The sequence below is a fragment of the Pelophylax lessonae genome (genome assembly GCF_965119305.1).
Source record: "Pelophylax lessonae genome assembly, chromosome: 6".
NCBI classification, from domain to species: domain Eukaryota; kingdom Metazoa; phylum Chordata; class Amphibia; order Anura; family Ranidae; genus Pelophylax; species Pelophylax lessonae.
Genome location: NC_138773.1, coordinates 168,861,257 through 168,875,688, shown reverse-complemented (window position 1 = coordinate 168,875,688; position 14,432 = coordinate 168,861,257). Strand labels below are relative to the sequence as shown.

General features: G+C 47.1%; 1 protein-coding gene across 2 annotated transcripts in view; it reads left to right on the top strand.

The window, feature by feature from the left end:
• FOXK1 (forkhead box K1) overlaps window positions 1-14,432 on the top strand; it is a 210,820-nt gene that overhangs the window by 165,554 nt on the left and 30,834 nt on the right. The window contains exon 9 of one of the 2 annotated variants that reach the window (XM_082261198.1): window positions 9,792-9,997. In XM_082261198.1, the coding sequence (XP_082117324.1) occupies window positions 9,792-9,982 (191 nt within the window). In that variant the 3' untranslated portion in view covers window positions 9,983-9,997. Of the gene's footprint in view, window positions 1-9,791; window positions 10,515-14,432 lie in introns of those variants that run through there. The other variant, XM_082261197.1, reaches the window with a different exon arrangement.

The window sequence follows — 14,432 nt, the reverse complement described above, 5'->3', positions numbered from 1 at the left end:
TGGTTTTGGTCCACTGTGTTTTATCAAGTCCAAAGTCCGCACAGCCCTCTACCAGGAAATTGTAGAGCACTTCATGCTTTCCTCTGCTGTCCAGCTTCATGGAGATGCAGATTTTATTTTCCAGTAGGACTTGGCACCTGCCCACACTACCAAAAGTACAATACCTGGTTTGATGCTCATGGTATCGCTGTGCTTGATTGGCCAGCGGCCAGCAAACTCGCCTGACCTAAACCTTATCTAATTTTTTTTAGATACTGAATTTTTGGTTTTAACTAGCTGTAAGCCATAATCCTCAAAATTAAAAGAAAGAAATGCTTGATTTTTATCACTCTGTGTATAACGCATCACTTTTGAATTGAATTACTGAAATAAATCAACTTTTTGATGATCTTCTAATTTTATGAGATGAACCTGTGTATTTAAATTTGATGCTTTTTGAACTGCATCCGATTCGCATGACATGTGAAATAACATTGATTTCCATTGAAGCTGTTTACACATATGTGGTGCATCCGCAGTGAAAATTTAAGAGTCCTGTGTGTTTTCTGAGAACTGCGGTGCGGTTCAGTTGCAAATTCCACGCACACAGTGTCCAGGATTCAGTTCAGGATTTAAGCAGGGATTGCTCTCCTACTACAGGAGGTGACACCTTTTATCTTCTATGTATTGGCCAGTACTGAAATCAGAGCTGTGTTAAAAATCCGGCAATGGGCTATACAAATTTGCATAAAAATGCACCTGAACCATTGAACGAATGCTTTTTTATTCGCAGTGAAATCTGACCTACAATTCCCACCAGGCATCTGTGAACCCAGCCTTAGTCTAGAGGTGAATTACTCTTTATGATCCTACATTGGGACCCTCAGATCCAGAATTCACCCCCCAGTTTGCTTCTGCATGAGAGTTCTGAGCCTAATTAAAGCCTCCTTTTGAGGCAATTCCACTTGCCCAGTTCCACTGTAGGTCAATTTGATTCAACATCCTTATTTAGTGGAAGAAACAGAGCCACTCTCTGGATCATCCTGTGTCTACCTGGCATTCTGGATCTCAAATTCTGAACTGGAGTTGGGAAAGTCATCCCTTCCCATTCCCTGGAAGGTGGTAGCAATGGATGCCAGCCTTACAGGCTCAGGGGAGTTTACAACTCCCTAACCTTCTAGGGGACTTGAGCTGCAAAGTCCAGATGACTTGACCCCCTTCTACAAAATCACCTAGCCAGGGTGCAACCAGTGCCACTGCAGTGGCCTACATAAACCATCAGAGGGGGGCTCCAGAAGCAGGATTAAGGTTAAAAAAACTTTACAATACCAGTTCCCCCAGCCCCTGATGTGGGTGTCTGTAAAAGTACACAGCCTGGCTCAGGAGTGCACCTGCACGGGGGCCCCCTCAGCACATGGCTTTCTAAGGGGGAACTTAAAGAAGAGAAGCAGTGGAGTGCAAGTGAAGGGGGTGGGGGGGTTGGGGTACTCCAGAAGGGGAGGTAAGGGACTGCTCTGTTCAATACCATTGCACAGAAAAGGTATGTTTAATGTGTTTCGTTTTTTTAAAAATATCGACTTACAACCATTTTAAGGAAATAAATCCTCTTTTCCCTTCAGAGCTCACTCCACAAGGTCTGTTGGTGTTTTTTGGGCTTTCCAGCATAAAGCATCTGTAACCCAGATCTGCAAGGCCACCACCTGGTCCTCTGTTCACATGATCTCCAAATTTTACCACGCTTTGGCTGCAAGGTGCAAGGTTTCTTAACCTTATATTTTGTTGACCTGTTGGCAGTACTGCTTGTTGTATTGTTTTCCACCCCTCAGTTTATTACTTTAGGACATCTTATGGCCTGTGATTATAAGCCCTGTGTCTTGTGTATAAAGGGGATTTTGACTTGCCTGTAAATCTTGGAGTACGGGACACAGGCTCCTCCCCTCTGTTTCTTGTGGTCACTTCTTATTTCTAGCAAAAAAGCTGAAGTCTCATGGAGTGGGGTGAGCTTATGTGAGTGTGCACTAGGGTTGACCCTAGCAAAGTTTTTCCAGTGTCTAATAGTTATTTTTAATTCAACCCAGTGGATTGGATAAAAAAAAACAAACAAAAAACTGCTCAGGCCTGAGCCAGTCAGCAGACGTTTTTTTATGACCCTTCACCAGATGCCGGCCATTGTACACACTGGATTTCTATTGAACCGGCTGATTCCACCCAACATTTGGCCCGAGTGTACTAGGCTGTACCTGCATAAAAACCCTGATCCATGACTTCAAGCCCTGTATCCTACGCTGTACTAAAAGATAAATCAGGGGGGGGGGGGGTCTGATCATTAGAGGAGCGCTGACTGAGTTCTCAGCACAGCTAGAAAATTGACCACGCTGTGATCTACTGTCTAGTGTGGTCAGTTTTTAATGGTAAAAAGAAAGGAAGCAATACAAAGAGAACAGGATACATTTTCATGCAAGTACATGCTATAGCAGGCACATATCAGAAATATGAAATTCTGGGTTGACCTATTCTTTTAGACTCCTGTCTGGTTCCATCGAGGAGATTTCCCTTTACTTACTCAGTATGTACAGGGATGGAAAATTCGCCGGTTCAGCAGGAACCAGTCGACCTTTGGTCCATGTCTATTGCCATCTGTTCAACAGAAGCCGGTTTAACGTTCATGCTGGAAAACCATTGGCAGCAAGCGCTGCTCTGTGTATTCTGAAGGTGGTAAGTCCCCAATGTCCGCATGCAGTCGCGCAGCAGGGGAGATCTCTGCATCACCCATCGTTTTTGTTGATGTAGAGAATCTGTTTTTTTTTTTTTTTTTTTTAAATGTGTTGGTTGAACAAAAAACAAAATATGCACGTGTATGTGCAGAAGTAAAAAGAGATCTTATCACCCCTAAACAGTTCTCACCAGAACAGGTTTATCTATTAGCAATCTTCTGTACTTATGACAACTCAGAAATGTGTTTTCTCTTACGTCCTCCGACAGTCGCCGCCTCTTCATATTCGTCACATATGGGGTATTAGACTTTGCTCCGAAGGAGTAGCTAGGCAACAGAATATGTTAACAATAAAGCTTTAACATATCCCACCCTCAAGGGGTGGTCCCCTCAGTCAATACCCTCCTACTTCCTGCAACCATATCTCAGTTTTAATGTCTAGCTTGTCAGGAGTGGCTGGCTCTCTCTGTGCTGGGACTTTTTGTCCCAGACTCTTTCTTCTTTTTAATATTTTGTTTGAGTTTTCTCTCTACCTTTACTTAGCTGTTATTTTTGTCAGCATTAGTTAGTTCTTCGGACGAAGAGGATCATGCGGACTGGGTCTCGGGCTGATCCCCCTGGTCGCAGGTCGTGGGTCAGTGGCTTCCCAGTCTGCCATCAAGCGTTCAGCCAGGTAACGCTCCTGGCACAGTGAACGACCCATCCCTGTTCGGTGCAGGGATGATTGGTGAGGTGGCTACCTCACCGGACGCTGTGCGGTTTCTTAACCTCCATTATGTGCGTCTTGAATTGCGACTCTCCCTGCCTCATGTGCAGCGGCTTGTTCGCCTGTGCGGGTTCCCCACGCCATGTGAGGTAAGTGTATTTATGTGGGGACCTGTCTGTCTGGGGGGGGTCTCAGTCTGGGACTGTGTAACCTGCCTTTAATCACACTGCTTGTCTCCCTATCTATCGGCTGCATGCTGTGGGCTGCAAGGGGGGGGGGGGGGAGCTGTATGACACTGTGTGTGTCAGGCTGGGCAGTGTGAGGTGCTGTGTGCTGTGGGGCATGTTTTTTCTTGGCATGTTTGGGCATATACAGCGATCGCTGCGGCGATCTAACATGTATCCTTATATTGGGATGTAATGTGTGTGTTTTTTATGCACTGTGGAGCGGCGTTTTCGGCGCCAAACGACGCCATTTTACCGGCGCCCGCTCCGGCCGCATGGTTTACATGCACGGCGGCCATTTTCTTGTAGCCTCCATAGGCTTACATAGAGCGCCCTGGCAGCATCACTTCCTCTCTTCTGGAACACCGATCGAGGCAGCAGCAGCAGCGGGGTCTCCTCAGGTTTTATCCTTCTGTTCTTGTTATCCATTGCCTGTACTCAGTTTGTATATTCCCTGTGGGGGTCTCATTGTGCCTGAGTGTGGTGCGGTGGGCTGCGCTTGCCGCGCTTGCTGAAAGGGGGCAGTTAACCCTTGGTTGTCTGGCATTACAGGGGCAATGGATTCTCAGGAGGGCAAGTTTCCTACAGTATTGGTGGAAAGCCAGGGGACCGCTGTTTCCCCCCCAGGGGGGGATTTAGCCACTATTGTGGCTGGCCTTGCTGCCCAGGTGCAAATGCTGGTGGCTGCTCAATCTACTAAACGGCCCAGAGTTGCTCTGTCCTCTGATTCTGAGGGTGAAGGTGATGGGGCTGTTCTGGCAGGGACCCCCCTATCGGGGTCCCGCTCCTCTCTTGATCTAGTGGGGTCTGAGGTAGAGGCTGAAGTTGAGGGGGTTGATAATTCTCCCCCTGGCTCGCCTGAAGAGCTTGCAATCATGGATGAGTTGATTGCTTCCATTAAGCAGACGCTACGTTTGCAGGACGAAGTGTGTCCCCCCGCTGCTTTGGCGGCTTATGGGACGCAGAGAAAACGCAGGACGCCGCAGGTTTTTCCCTGCAATGCTGATTTTCAGCGCGCTGTTAAGGATCAATGGCGCGATCTGCGCAAGCCTTTTGCGGTACCAAGTAAATTCAAGCTGCGTTATCCTTTCTCGCCTGCCACTGATGAACGGTGGTGTGTGCTTCCGCCAGTGGATCATGCAATTGCGGTTTTGAACAAAGCCACTGCGATTCCTGCAGAGGGTTCCCCTGTTTTCCGTGATGCCACGGATAGGAGACTGGAGTCTCTTGCCCGTCATACTTATTCTGTTACGGGCTCTATGCTTAAGGCTCTGTTTGCTTCTCTCATGGCGGCCCAGGCGATCGCAAGTTGGACGCAGATGCTTAGGCGCGTCCTAGTGGCCGATTCGGCCTCGGCGGCGACCCTGGATATGGTGGATCAGATCCACCAGGGTGTCATGTATCTGTGTGATGCGGACCTGGACCTGATTCCGTTGGCTGCACGTGTGCACAGCGTGGCGGTGTTGTCTCGCCGCCTGGTTTGGTTGAAATGTTGGTCGGTGGACCAATCTTCACGTAAGACCTTAGCCAATCTACCTTATGATGGGTCTCGCCTTTTTGGGGAGTCCCTGGATGTGTTGATTAAGGGGATCACCGGGGGTAAGAGCACTCTCTTGCCCCATTTCCCCAAGGCTAAGGGGGCTTCTGGGAAGAAGCATGCAAATTTTCGGCCCCCTCAGGGGTCCTTTCGTGCCTTTCGGCCGCACTACAAGGGCAAACCGTTCAAAGGCCAAGGCTCTCAGAAGAAGCCCTGGTCTGGGAAACAGAAGTCCGGCCAATCCGGACCTGCTGCCCATAACAGTTCGGCCTGAAGGGGCGCCCTCACCCAGTTTTGGGGTGGGGGGACGCTTGCTCGGTTTTCTTCAGCCCTGGTTGGCCCGTGTGCGGGACAGATGGGTTCTGGAAATCGTTCGATCTGGTTACAAGATCGAGTTTCTCTCTCGGCCGGAGAGCAGATTTTTTCCCTCAAATCTTCAACTGTCTCTAGAGCGACTGCGGGATCTGCACCTGGCGGTGCGGGACCTGAGGGCTCAGGGAGTGGTGGTTACGGTGCCTCATCGGGACAGATTTCGGGGGTTTTATTCCAATCTGTTCACCGTGCCCAGGAAGGAGGGCAAGGTTCGTCCGATTCTGGACTTGAAGGCTCTGAACCGCTCTGTGCGGGTTCGCAAGTTCCGCATGGAATCCCTGCGCTCGGTGGTGGCTGCCCTGGTTCCGGGGGAATTCATGGCCTCCATCGATTTGAAGGATGCGTACCTTCACATCCCCATATTCGAGGGTCATCAGAGATACCTTCGATTTGCCATTGCGGAGGATCACTACCAGTTCGTGGCGTTGCCCTTTGGTCTCGCCTCGGCTCCGCGGGTCTTCACCAAGGTGCTTGCACCGGTTCTGGCATTATTGAGGGCCCAGGGCATTTCTGTCCTGGGGTATCTGGACGACATTCTGGTTCGGTCTGCGACCAGACAGGGTCTGGAGAAGGACCTGTCTGTCACAATGCAAACTCTGCAGGAGTTTGGTTGGACGATAAATGTTCCAAAGTCGACACTGAGTCCGTCGGTTCGTCTCCCCTATCTGGGAATGATACTGGACTCGGTGCAGGCGAAGGTCTTCCTGCCGGAAGACAAACTCAGGACTCTTCAGGAGGAAGTCAGGTCCCTCAGGGACGTTCCACACTCGTCTCTGCGGACGTGTATGAGATGTCTGGGATTGATGGTCTCGGCCTTCGAGGCGATTCCTTTCGCGCAGTTTCACACGCGGGGTCTCCAAGCGGAGATCCTGTCCAAGTGGGACGGGCGACCTCAATCTCTGGATCTTCAGATCTCGTTGAGTCATCGCACCAGGGAAAACCTTCTGTGGTGGCTCCAGTCCCCGTTGGTGTCCGGGGGCAAGTCGTTTCGTCCGATCTCGTGGACGATAATCACCACGGATGCCAGCCTGTCGGGCTGGGGTGGTGTTCTGGGCGTTCTGTCCGCCCAGGGGACCTGGTCGGAGGGGGAGTCTTCCCTCCCGATCAACATTCTGGAATTGCGTGCGATAAGGCTCTGTCTTCATCGCTGGACGGACCGGCTGCAGGGCTGCCCGGTTCGGGTGCAGACAGACAATGCCACGGCGGTGGCCTACATCAACCACCAAGGGGGCACCAGGAGTGCCCGAGCGGCTCGAGCAGTGGCCGACATTCTGTCTTGGGCCGAGACTCATGTCCCGGCGATAACGGCGGTTCACATTCCGGGAGTGGAGAACTGGCAGGCGGACTATCTGAGTCGCCAGACCCTGGATCAGGGGGAATGGTCTCTCCACCCGGCTGTCTTCCAGATGTTGTGCGCGAAGTGGGGTCTTCCAGATGTGGACCTGTTCGCGTCTCGCCTCAACTACAAGGTGAAGAGGTTCGTGGCAAGGACGCGCGACCCTTGGGCAGACGCGTCGGACGCGTTAGTGGCCCCGTGGCATCAGTACAGGCTGATGTACGCGTTTCCACCGATTCAGTTGCTGTCCAGGTTCCTTCGCAGGTTACACTCGGAACGCAGCACGGTGATTCTTGTGGCACCGGACTGGCCTCGCCGGTCCTGGTACGCAGACCTCGTGAATCTGACGGTCGACGCCCCTTGGCGTCTGCCTCTTCGAGACGATCTACTGTCTCAAGGACCGATTTACCATCCTGCTTTGCAGTCGCTGGCTTTGACGGCCTGGCTGTTGAGACCGAGGTCCTGAAGGAGAAGGGTCTCTCTCCAGAGGTCGTTCATACTTTGATCAACGCGAGGAAGTCTTCCTCGGGGAAGGTTTATTACCTTGGAAGGCCTATTTTGCCTGGTGTGAGTCCAGGGGGTTTTCACCCCGCACGTACTCTGTTTCCCGTGTGCTGTCTTTCCTTCAGACGGGTGTCGATCAGCGTTTGGCGCTGGCTACGATAAAGGGTCAGGTGTCTGCGCTGGCCGTTCTGTTTCAACGTCCCGTGGCTTCCAACTCCTTGGTTGGCACTTTTATTCAGGGTGTGCGGCATCTGGTTCCTCCTAGGAGGGATCCTTTGCCCCCTTGGGACTTGAATCTCGTTCTATCTGTGTTACAACGTGCTCCTTTTGAACAGATCAGGGAGATCTCGTTGTCTATGTTGTCCAAAAAGGTCGCCTTTTTGGTGGCGATCACTTCGGCTCGCAGAGTGTCGGAACTGGCGGCTTTGTCCTGCAAGTCTCCGTACCTGGTTGTTCATTTGGATAAGGTGGTCTTGCGACCTAATCCTTCTTTTCTGCCGAAACGAGTTTCGGAATTCCATCTTAACGAGGATATTGTTTTGCCTTCGTTGTGCACGAAGCCTAAACATCCAAAGGAGGTGAGATTGCACTCTCTGGATGTTGTTCGGGCGATAAGGGTTTACCTTAAATCGACTGAGTCTTTTCGTAGGACGGACTCCTTGTTTGTTCTTCCGGAGGGTCCTCGGAAGGGCATGGCGGCTTCGGCCTCTACCATCGCCAAATGGATCAGGCAGACCATTGAACAGGCCTATGCTTTGCAGGGGAAGGTTCCCCCTGTACCTGTGAAGGCGCACTCTACTAGATCTCTGAGTACGTCTTGGGCCTGCCGTCATGGGGCTTCTGTAGCCCAGGTGTGTAAGGCGGCGACTTGGTCGACCGTGCACACTTTCACAAAATTCTACAAAGTAGATGTTCAGGCATCGGCGGATGCTTCCTTTGGCCGCAAGGTTCTTAGTGCGGCTGTTCCATAGGGTCCCTTGTTGGGGACTCCTGGCTGTTGGGATAGTTTTTTGTATCCCCTGGTTTTTTTGTCTTTTCCTGGGTTGTTGCTCCTGTTGAGCACTTATTTTTGCTGTTGCCCAGCTGGTTTCCTTCCTTTGGTAAGGTTCCTTTCTTTGATGTGGAGACTGCGTTGCCTTTCGGCGCGGATGCGTTTCCCACCCCTCATGTTTGCACTGCTTTGGGACGTCCCCATATGTGACGAATATGAAGAGGCGGCGACTGTCGGAGGACGTAAGAGAAAACGGAATTTTTGTAAAATCTTACCTGTAAAATTCCTTTCTCTGAGTCCTCCGACAGTCGCCGCCCCCGCCCCTCTTTTGGGGTTTGAATGTATACTCTACTGCTATTCCACTAAAACTGAGATATGGTTGCAGGAAGTAGGAGGGTATTGACTGAGGGGACCACCCCTTGAGGGTGGGATATGTTAAAGCTTTATTGTTAACATATTCTGTTGCCTAGCTACTCCTTCGGAGCAAAGTCTAATACCCCATATGTGACGAATATGAAGAGGCGGCGACTGTCGGAGGACTCAGAGAAAGGAATTTTACAGGTAAGATTTTACAAAAATTCCGTTATTTTCAATCACTGTGTGTACCAGAGACCATGGTCACCAGGACCAGTAGGCTGAATGTTCCAAACAGGGACAGTAGTAAACTGACAGTGGTTCTAATTATTCCACAAGCTATTCAAAATTAAAAAAAAAAAAAAAGTTTTGGCTTTACATCCATGTTTAAATAAATTGCCTTAAAATTGACCTAAACTCAAAATGGAAAGATTTTCTATCTCATAAGTAACATCTGGAAATGGTATTTGAGCCCAAGTAGTACCTTAAAACATTTACCATTTGCCATGAATTCCTCAGGTACTTTGAGGCATGTTTACTGTGCTTATGCACTACTGTACCTAAACCTCATAGCAGTATATCTGTAGTGTGCGATCTAAGGAACTGTGCTCCTGACTTCTAGTCTAAGGAGATTTTGGAGTACAGTTTTGTGATGTCACTACGATGCTGCTATCTATTCTCCTTGTTGAAGATAAAGCTGCACTATCAGCATATCCCTCCATTTTGTGTCTCTGTAATTTCTACATCTCTTCTGCTACTTTTAGAACATTACTCTGACAGGTCATTAGATCACCATTCATTAGGTGCAGCTTTTACAAGCCTTGCTCTTTTACCTGGATGATCACCTCCACACAAACATACAGAGCAGAACAAGGTAGGGTAAGTCAAATATTGGGAAAAGATCAGCCAGAAGCCTATAAGCAATATCGGTAACTAAACATCGCCTTCTGCTTGCCCTTTTTGTACATAGCTTCTACAGTTTAGGTCCTCCTAATGCAAGTATTGACAAGTGTGTTTGATGTATCTGTTAGTTTACTGTTTGTGTAACTTTGTCTTTAATGCTACTTTATTTCAGCTATTTCAAACCCACTGCAGCTTCTTGCAACTCAAGCAAGCACCTCACTTCCTGTTGCGGTGTCCAGTGTTCTTAATCAAGATAAGCAAAATGAGCCCTGCCCAAAAAGAGCTCGCTTAGAAGAGAGTTGTGCAGTGCAAGCTGAAGTCATCACATCTACATCCACACAAGCTGATGGGACTGGAGAATGAGAAGAGATGAAATGTGTTAGTAGGGGTGAATATTTTGGGGGGGGCAAACCCAAATGCTAGTAATATGTAAACTAGGTTTATTCCTATCAATATAATAGACAAAGTACAATTTCTGTACAAAATATTACGCAGTTGGCAGCTGTGCATCACAATCACTGACTGATAAGGCAATAAGTGACAGAGATCATGTACTGTACATTTCCTTGCTGCTTTGCAGCCTTCTGCTACCTGAGAATTTTTAAATAGATGTAAAGCTATTAATCAGGCTGTCAGTTTGGTATTCTTTATTGCTTTGCATCCACCTGATGGAGCATGGCCAATGACCAATATAAACTTTCTTCTAGTTAGGTTATTTATTGATTCATGGGTCCAATGGACCCAATCGACAGATCTGCTTCTCCATAGCTGTGTATTTTTTTTTTTTCTTGGTCTTTTAAGTTTCTTGCTTCAATGTAACAAGTGATGTTCAATCAGATGTTTTATGACAAAGCTGCTGCCTATCCAACACCTATACTTTGTAGTGAATTTATATTTCTATAATGTGTTCACATACTGAGACCAATTTTAAACAAGAGCCATTTAACCTACCAGCATGTCTTTGGATTGTGAGTGGAAAACCGTGCTTGGAGGAAACCAATACAAGAACATACTTGCATAAGTCTTAACAACTAAGCCACTGTGTTCTATCACAAATTATTTTTTAATGTGCAGGAAACTAAAATTGACTAATGCCCATCAATATAATTGTAAGAACTAGAAGGGCTCTTTCACACAGGCGTTAAATTAGTCAGCAGACCTAATTCATATTAACACACCTATAGCTTTAATGAGCGTTTTTGGTTGTGTTGTACAGGCATTCATGTTGCATCAGGCAAAGCTCCTCAAATGCCATGTGAGATGTTTTTGTTTTTTTTACATTTGTACAAATCTAAAATGAGAAACTATTATTTTTGTTGCTTTGCAGCTGCACATTAAACGCCATACATGCATTTACAGTATGTTTATGGTGTGCTTGTGGTGCAATTCAATAAAAATAGAGGTAGGTGTGAAGCATCAATGTGTACTGAACTCTGCATGCAGTGTTAGTTTTTTCTCAATGCAACGAGAGGCAATGCAAATGCTGCTTTCTGAGCACCTTACTATTTTAACGGTTTTAAGTGGCATTGATAGGTGATCAGGAAGCAGAAAAAACACAACCCACCTGCCTAAGCTTGTGTGAAGGAGCCCTAAGGCTGTCTATTTATTCATTATATAATCCTTGTGTGCGGTCCCTTTGTGGACCAGCATTAGTTTGGTTTAGAAACATTTACTTTTTAATTTTGTGAGCTAAAACTATGCTATATTGATATGAAGAATGTCTGGTCTAAGCATTTATAGCATTGGTTCATGCCATAAAATGCAGGTGCAAGCCACTTTCACTCAATTTCCCACAACCCCCTGGGACATGCCCAAGGGAGTATAAATTCCTAAGCAGCTCAGACCACACCTGAGGAGACCTAGATAGCTGGGCAAATGATCTGCAGCCCAGTGAAATGCCATCCACTGTCAGAACTAATGTGTTAGCAGCCAGGGTAGAGCCTATTAGCATGCATCTTCACCAGCGGGTATTGGCAGATCCCTAGCACGAAGGTGGACCTTCCCAATATGAATACTCCCATGGGGTTGTGCCTGTTCAAAAGGATGCCCTTCAGGCTAAACAATGTGCCCACCAGTCAAAAAGCTAGTGGAAGCTGTATAGTATCGTGGTCTAGCTCAGACGATGTAGTGGTGTTTTTTTTTTTTTTTATTTTGCCACATTCAAGGATCATTTTGCACACTTTCATGCTGTTGGCCTGGCTGCACCAGTATTGGCTGAAGTTCTAACCCAAGAAGTGACATCTATTTACGTAAGTTTGAGATTCCTAATCCTGAGAACGTGAATGTTGTACAGTAACTGAATCAAAAACCTTTCTAAAGCTGTCTTTTTATTAGCGACTTATCAAGCATTACACCCATCACTCTGCCCTAAAACAAAAAATCCCACACAGGGTAGGCCATAAGAGGTGTCCTGATACAAAAGATCCCACACAGGGTAGGCCGTAAGAGGTGTACATGAAAGTGGAATGGGTATTGGGACAACAACAGGAGAGGTTTAACTTCCTAAAGTGGAATTTTAGTCAAAAAATTAAGTCCTGCTAGATGACTTGAGGCTGGCCCTTTTTGCAGGTATAGCGATGTAAAACTTTAAAAATAAGTGTCTATACTGTTAAAATTTCAGTAATACGCTGTCTCATCCTGCATCGCATATGCTCAGTTGCTCTCCATTTTTTAGGCACTGCCGAGTTTGTGGAGGCCGATCTGCTGACAGCCTTAAAGCAGAATGAAACCCTCTTATCCTTTACAGCCAAGGATTTTTTCTGCAACTGCCATGGTGCTTCCCCATGTGATCAGTTATGACACCAGCCATAGTTTGACAGTTTGGTTGAGAACACAAGCCAATGTGACAGTTTGCAATCTCGGCATTCCAGGAATGTAACTTTTTTTACACCGTTATCAAGTTGTTATGGGTAAAGTTCCACTTTAAAGCAGCATCTGATGTTAGTTTTGTGCTGGGCCAGGCTGACTTCTCCTTTCTTACTTGCTAAGCACTGACACCAGTACTCAAGGTTTAGGGGCTGTACTCTTTAAGGTACAAGACAGTCAGCAGAGGGTCATTGCCCTCTCTGTTCAGTAGTAGTCGATCAATAGACTGGCTTCTTTTGAACAATCCTGCTGCAAAAAACAGCATTTGATCAGCAGCTGCAGCCTTTGGCTGATTTGGGGGGGTCACCGCTGTCAGAATACAATAGCATGGGGTGGCACAATATCTACATCCACATTCTACATTGCTTGTGTGGATGCAGAAATTTATGGGGATTTTTCTTTCGTTCAGCATGCTGTTTCTGAGGAAAGTGGAAATAGAATGGTATGTAACACAGTGTAAAAAAAAAAAAAAGTCAGCATGAACGATATACACTGCTCTAAAAAAATTAAAGGAGCACTTTGAAAACGCATCGGATCTCAATGGGGAAAAATGTCATGCTGGATATCTATAGTGGCATACCATTCTCCATGGGTTTCTCCAGACACTTTCACATCTGTTACGTGCTCAGGGTGAACCTGCTCTCATTTGTGAAAAGCACAAAGGGCCAGTGGCCGACCTAGCAATTTTAGTGTTTTATGGCAAATGCCAATCGAGCTTCATGGTGCCGGGCAGTGAGCACAGGAGCAGATACTGATCCTTCTGATGGGTTAAGGGTTCTACAGCCCTGTCCAGCTCCCCTAGAGTAACTGCCTGTCTCCTGGAATCTCATACATGCTCTTGAGACTGTGCTGGGAGACACAACAAATCTTCTGTCAAGGACACGTATTGATGTGCCATCCTAGAGGAGTTGAACTGCCTGTGCAACCTCTATAGAGTTCAGGTATCACCTCATACTACCAGTAGAGACACTGACCCTAGCCAAATGCAAAACTAGTGAAAAACAATCAGAAAAGACAAGTAGGGAAAAGGTGTCAGTGGCCTCCACCTGTAAAACCATTCCTGTTTTGAAGGTTGTCTCATTGTTAATTTCATGAACCCCAAAGCAGCTGAAACGGAATAACAACCCCCTCTGCTACTTAACTGACCAGATCAATATCCCAGGAGTTTACTTGACTTGATGCTATACTCTGATTTAAAAGTGATCCTTACATTTTTTTGAGCAGTGTGAATATAGGATAAATAGCTGCATGCAATAGGTATAGATATACAATACACCCACAAAACAAATAAAATAATTGCAGAATGGTATGTGCAATACAATTTATAAACCTCTCCCATCTGCAAACTTATATCAACAGGAAGTCTATGTGTAAGGCAGGCCAATACACAGTTTGAATCTTGGCCAGTTCAGCAGGAACCGGCCAAGATTCCAACTGTTTGTGGGCAGGCTGAATGTACTAAGTTGATCGAGCGATCTTACCTGCGATTATCAATAACAGCTGCTATAGCCACTAGCAATAATCACCGCCTTCTCCCGGCAGGGACAGCTTTCCACGTCTGGAGAAGACAATTGCCCGGCAAGCCGCTGCAAGCAAAGCCAACAGAATACTGGGTTGTATAAAAAAGGGGATTCACTCCAGAAATAAAGAGATTATTCTTCCACTCTACAAGACTCTGGTCCGGCCACATCTGGAGTATGCTGTCCAGTTCTGGGCACCGGTCCTCAGGAAGGATGTGCTGGAACTGGAGAAAGTCCAGAGAAGGGCAACAAAAATAATTAGGGGAATGGAGGACATCGGCTATGAGGAAAGACTACAAGCACTGAACTTGTTCTCTCTGGAGAAGAGACGCTTGAGGGGGGATATGATATCAATGTACAAATACTGTACTGGCGACCCTAGCATAAGGAACAAACTATTTAGAGTAAGGGAATACAATAAGACACGT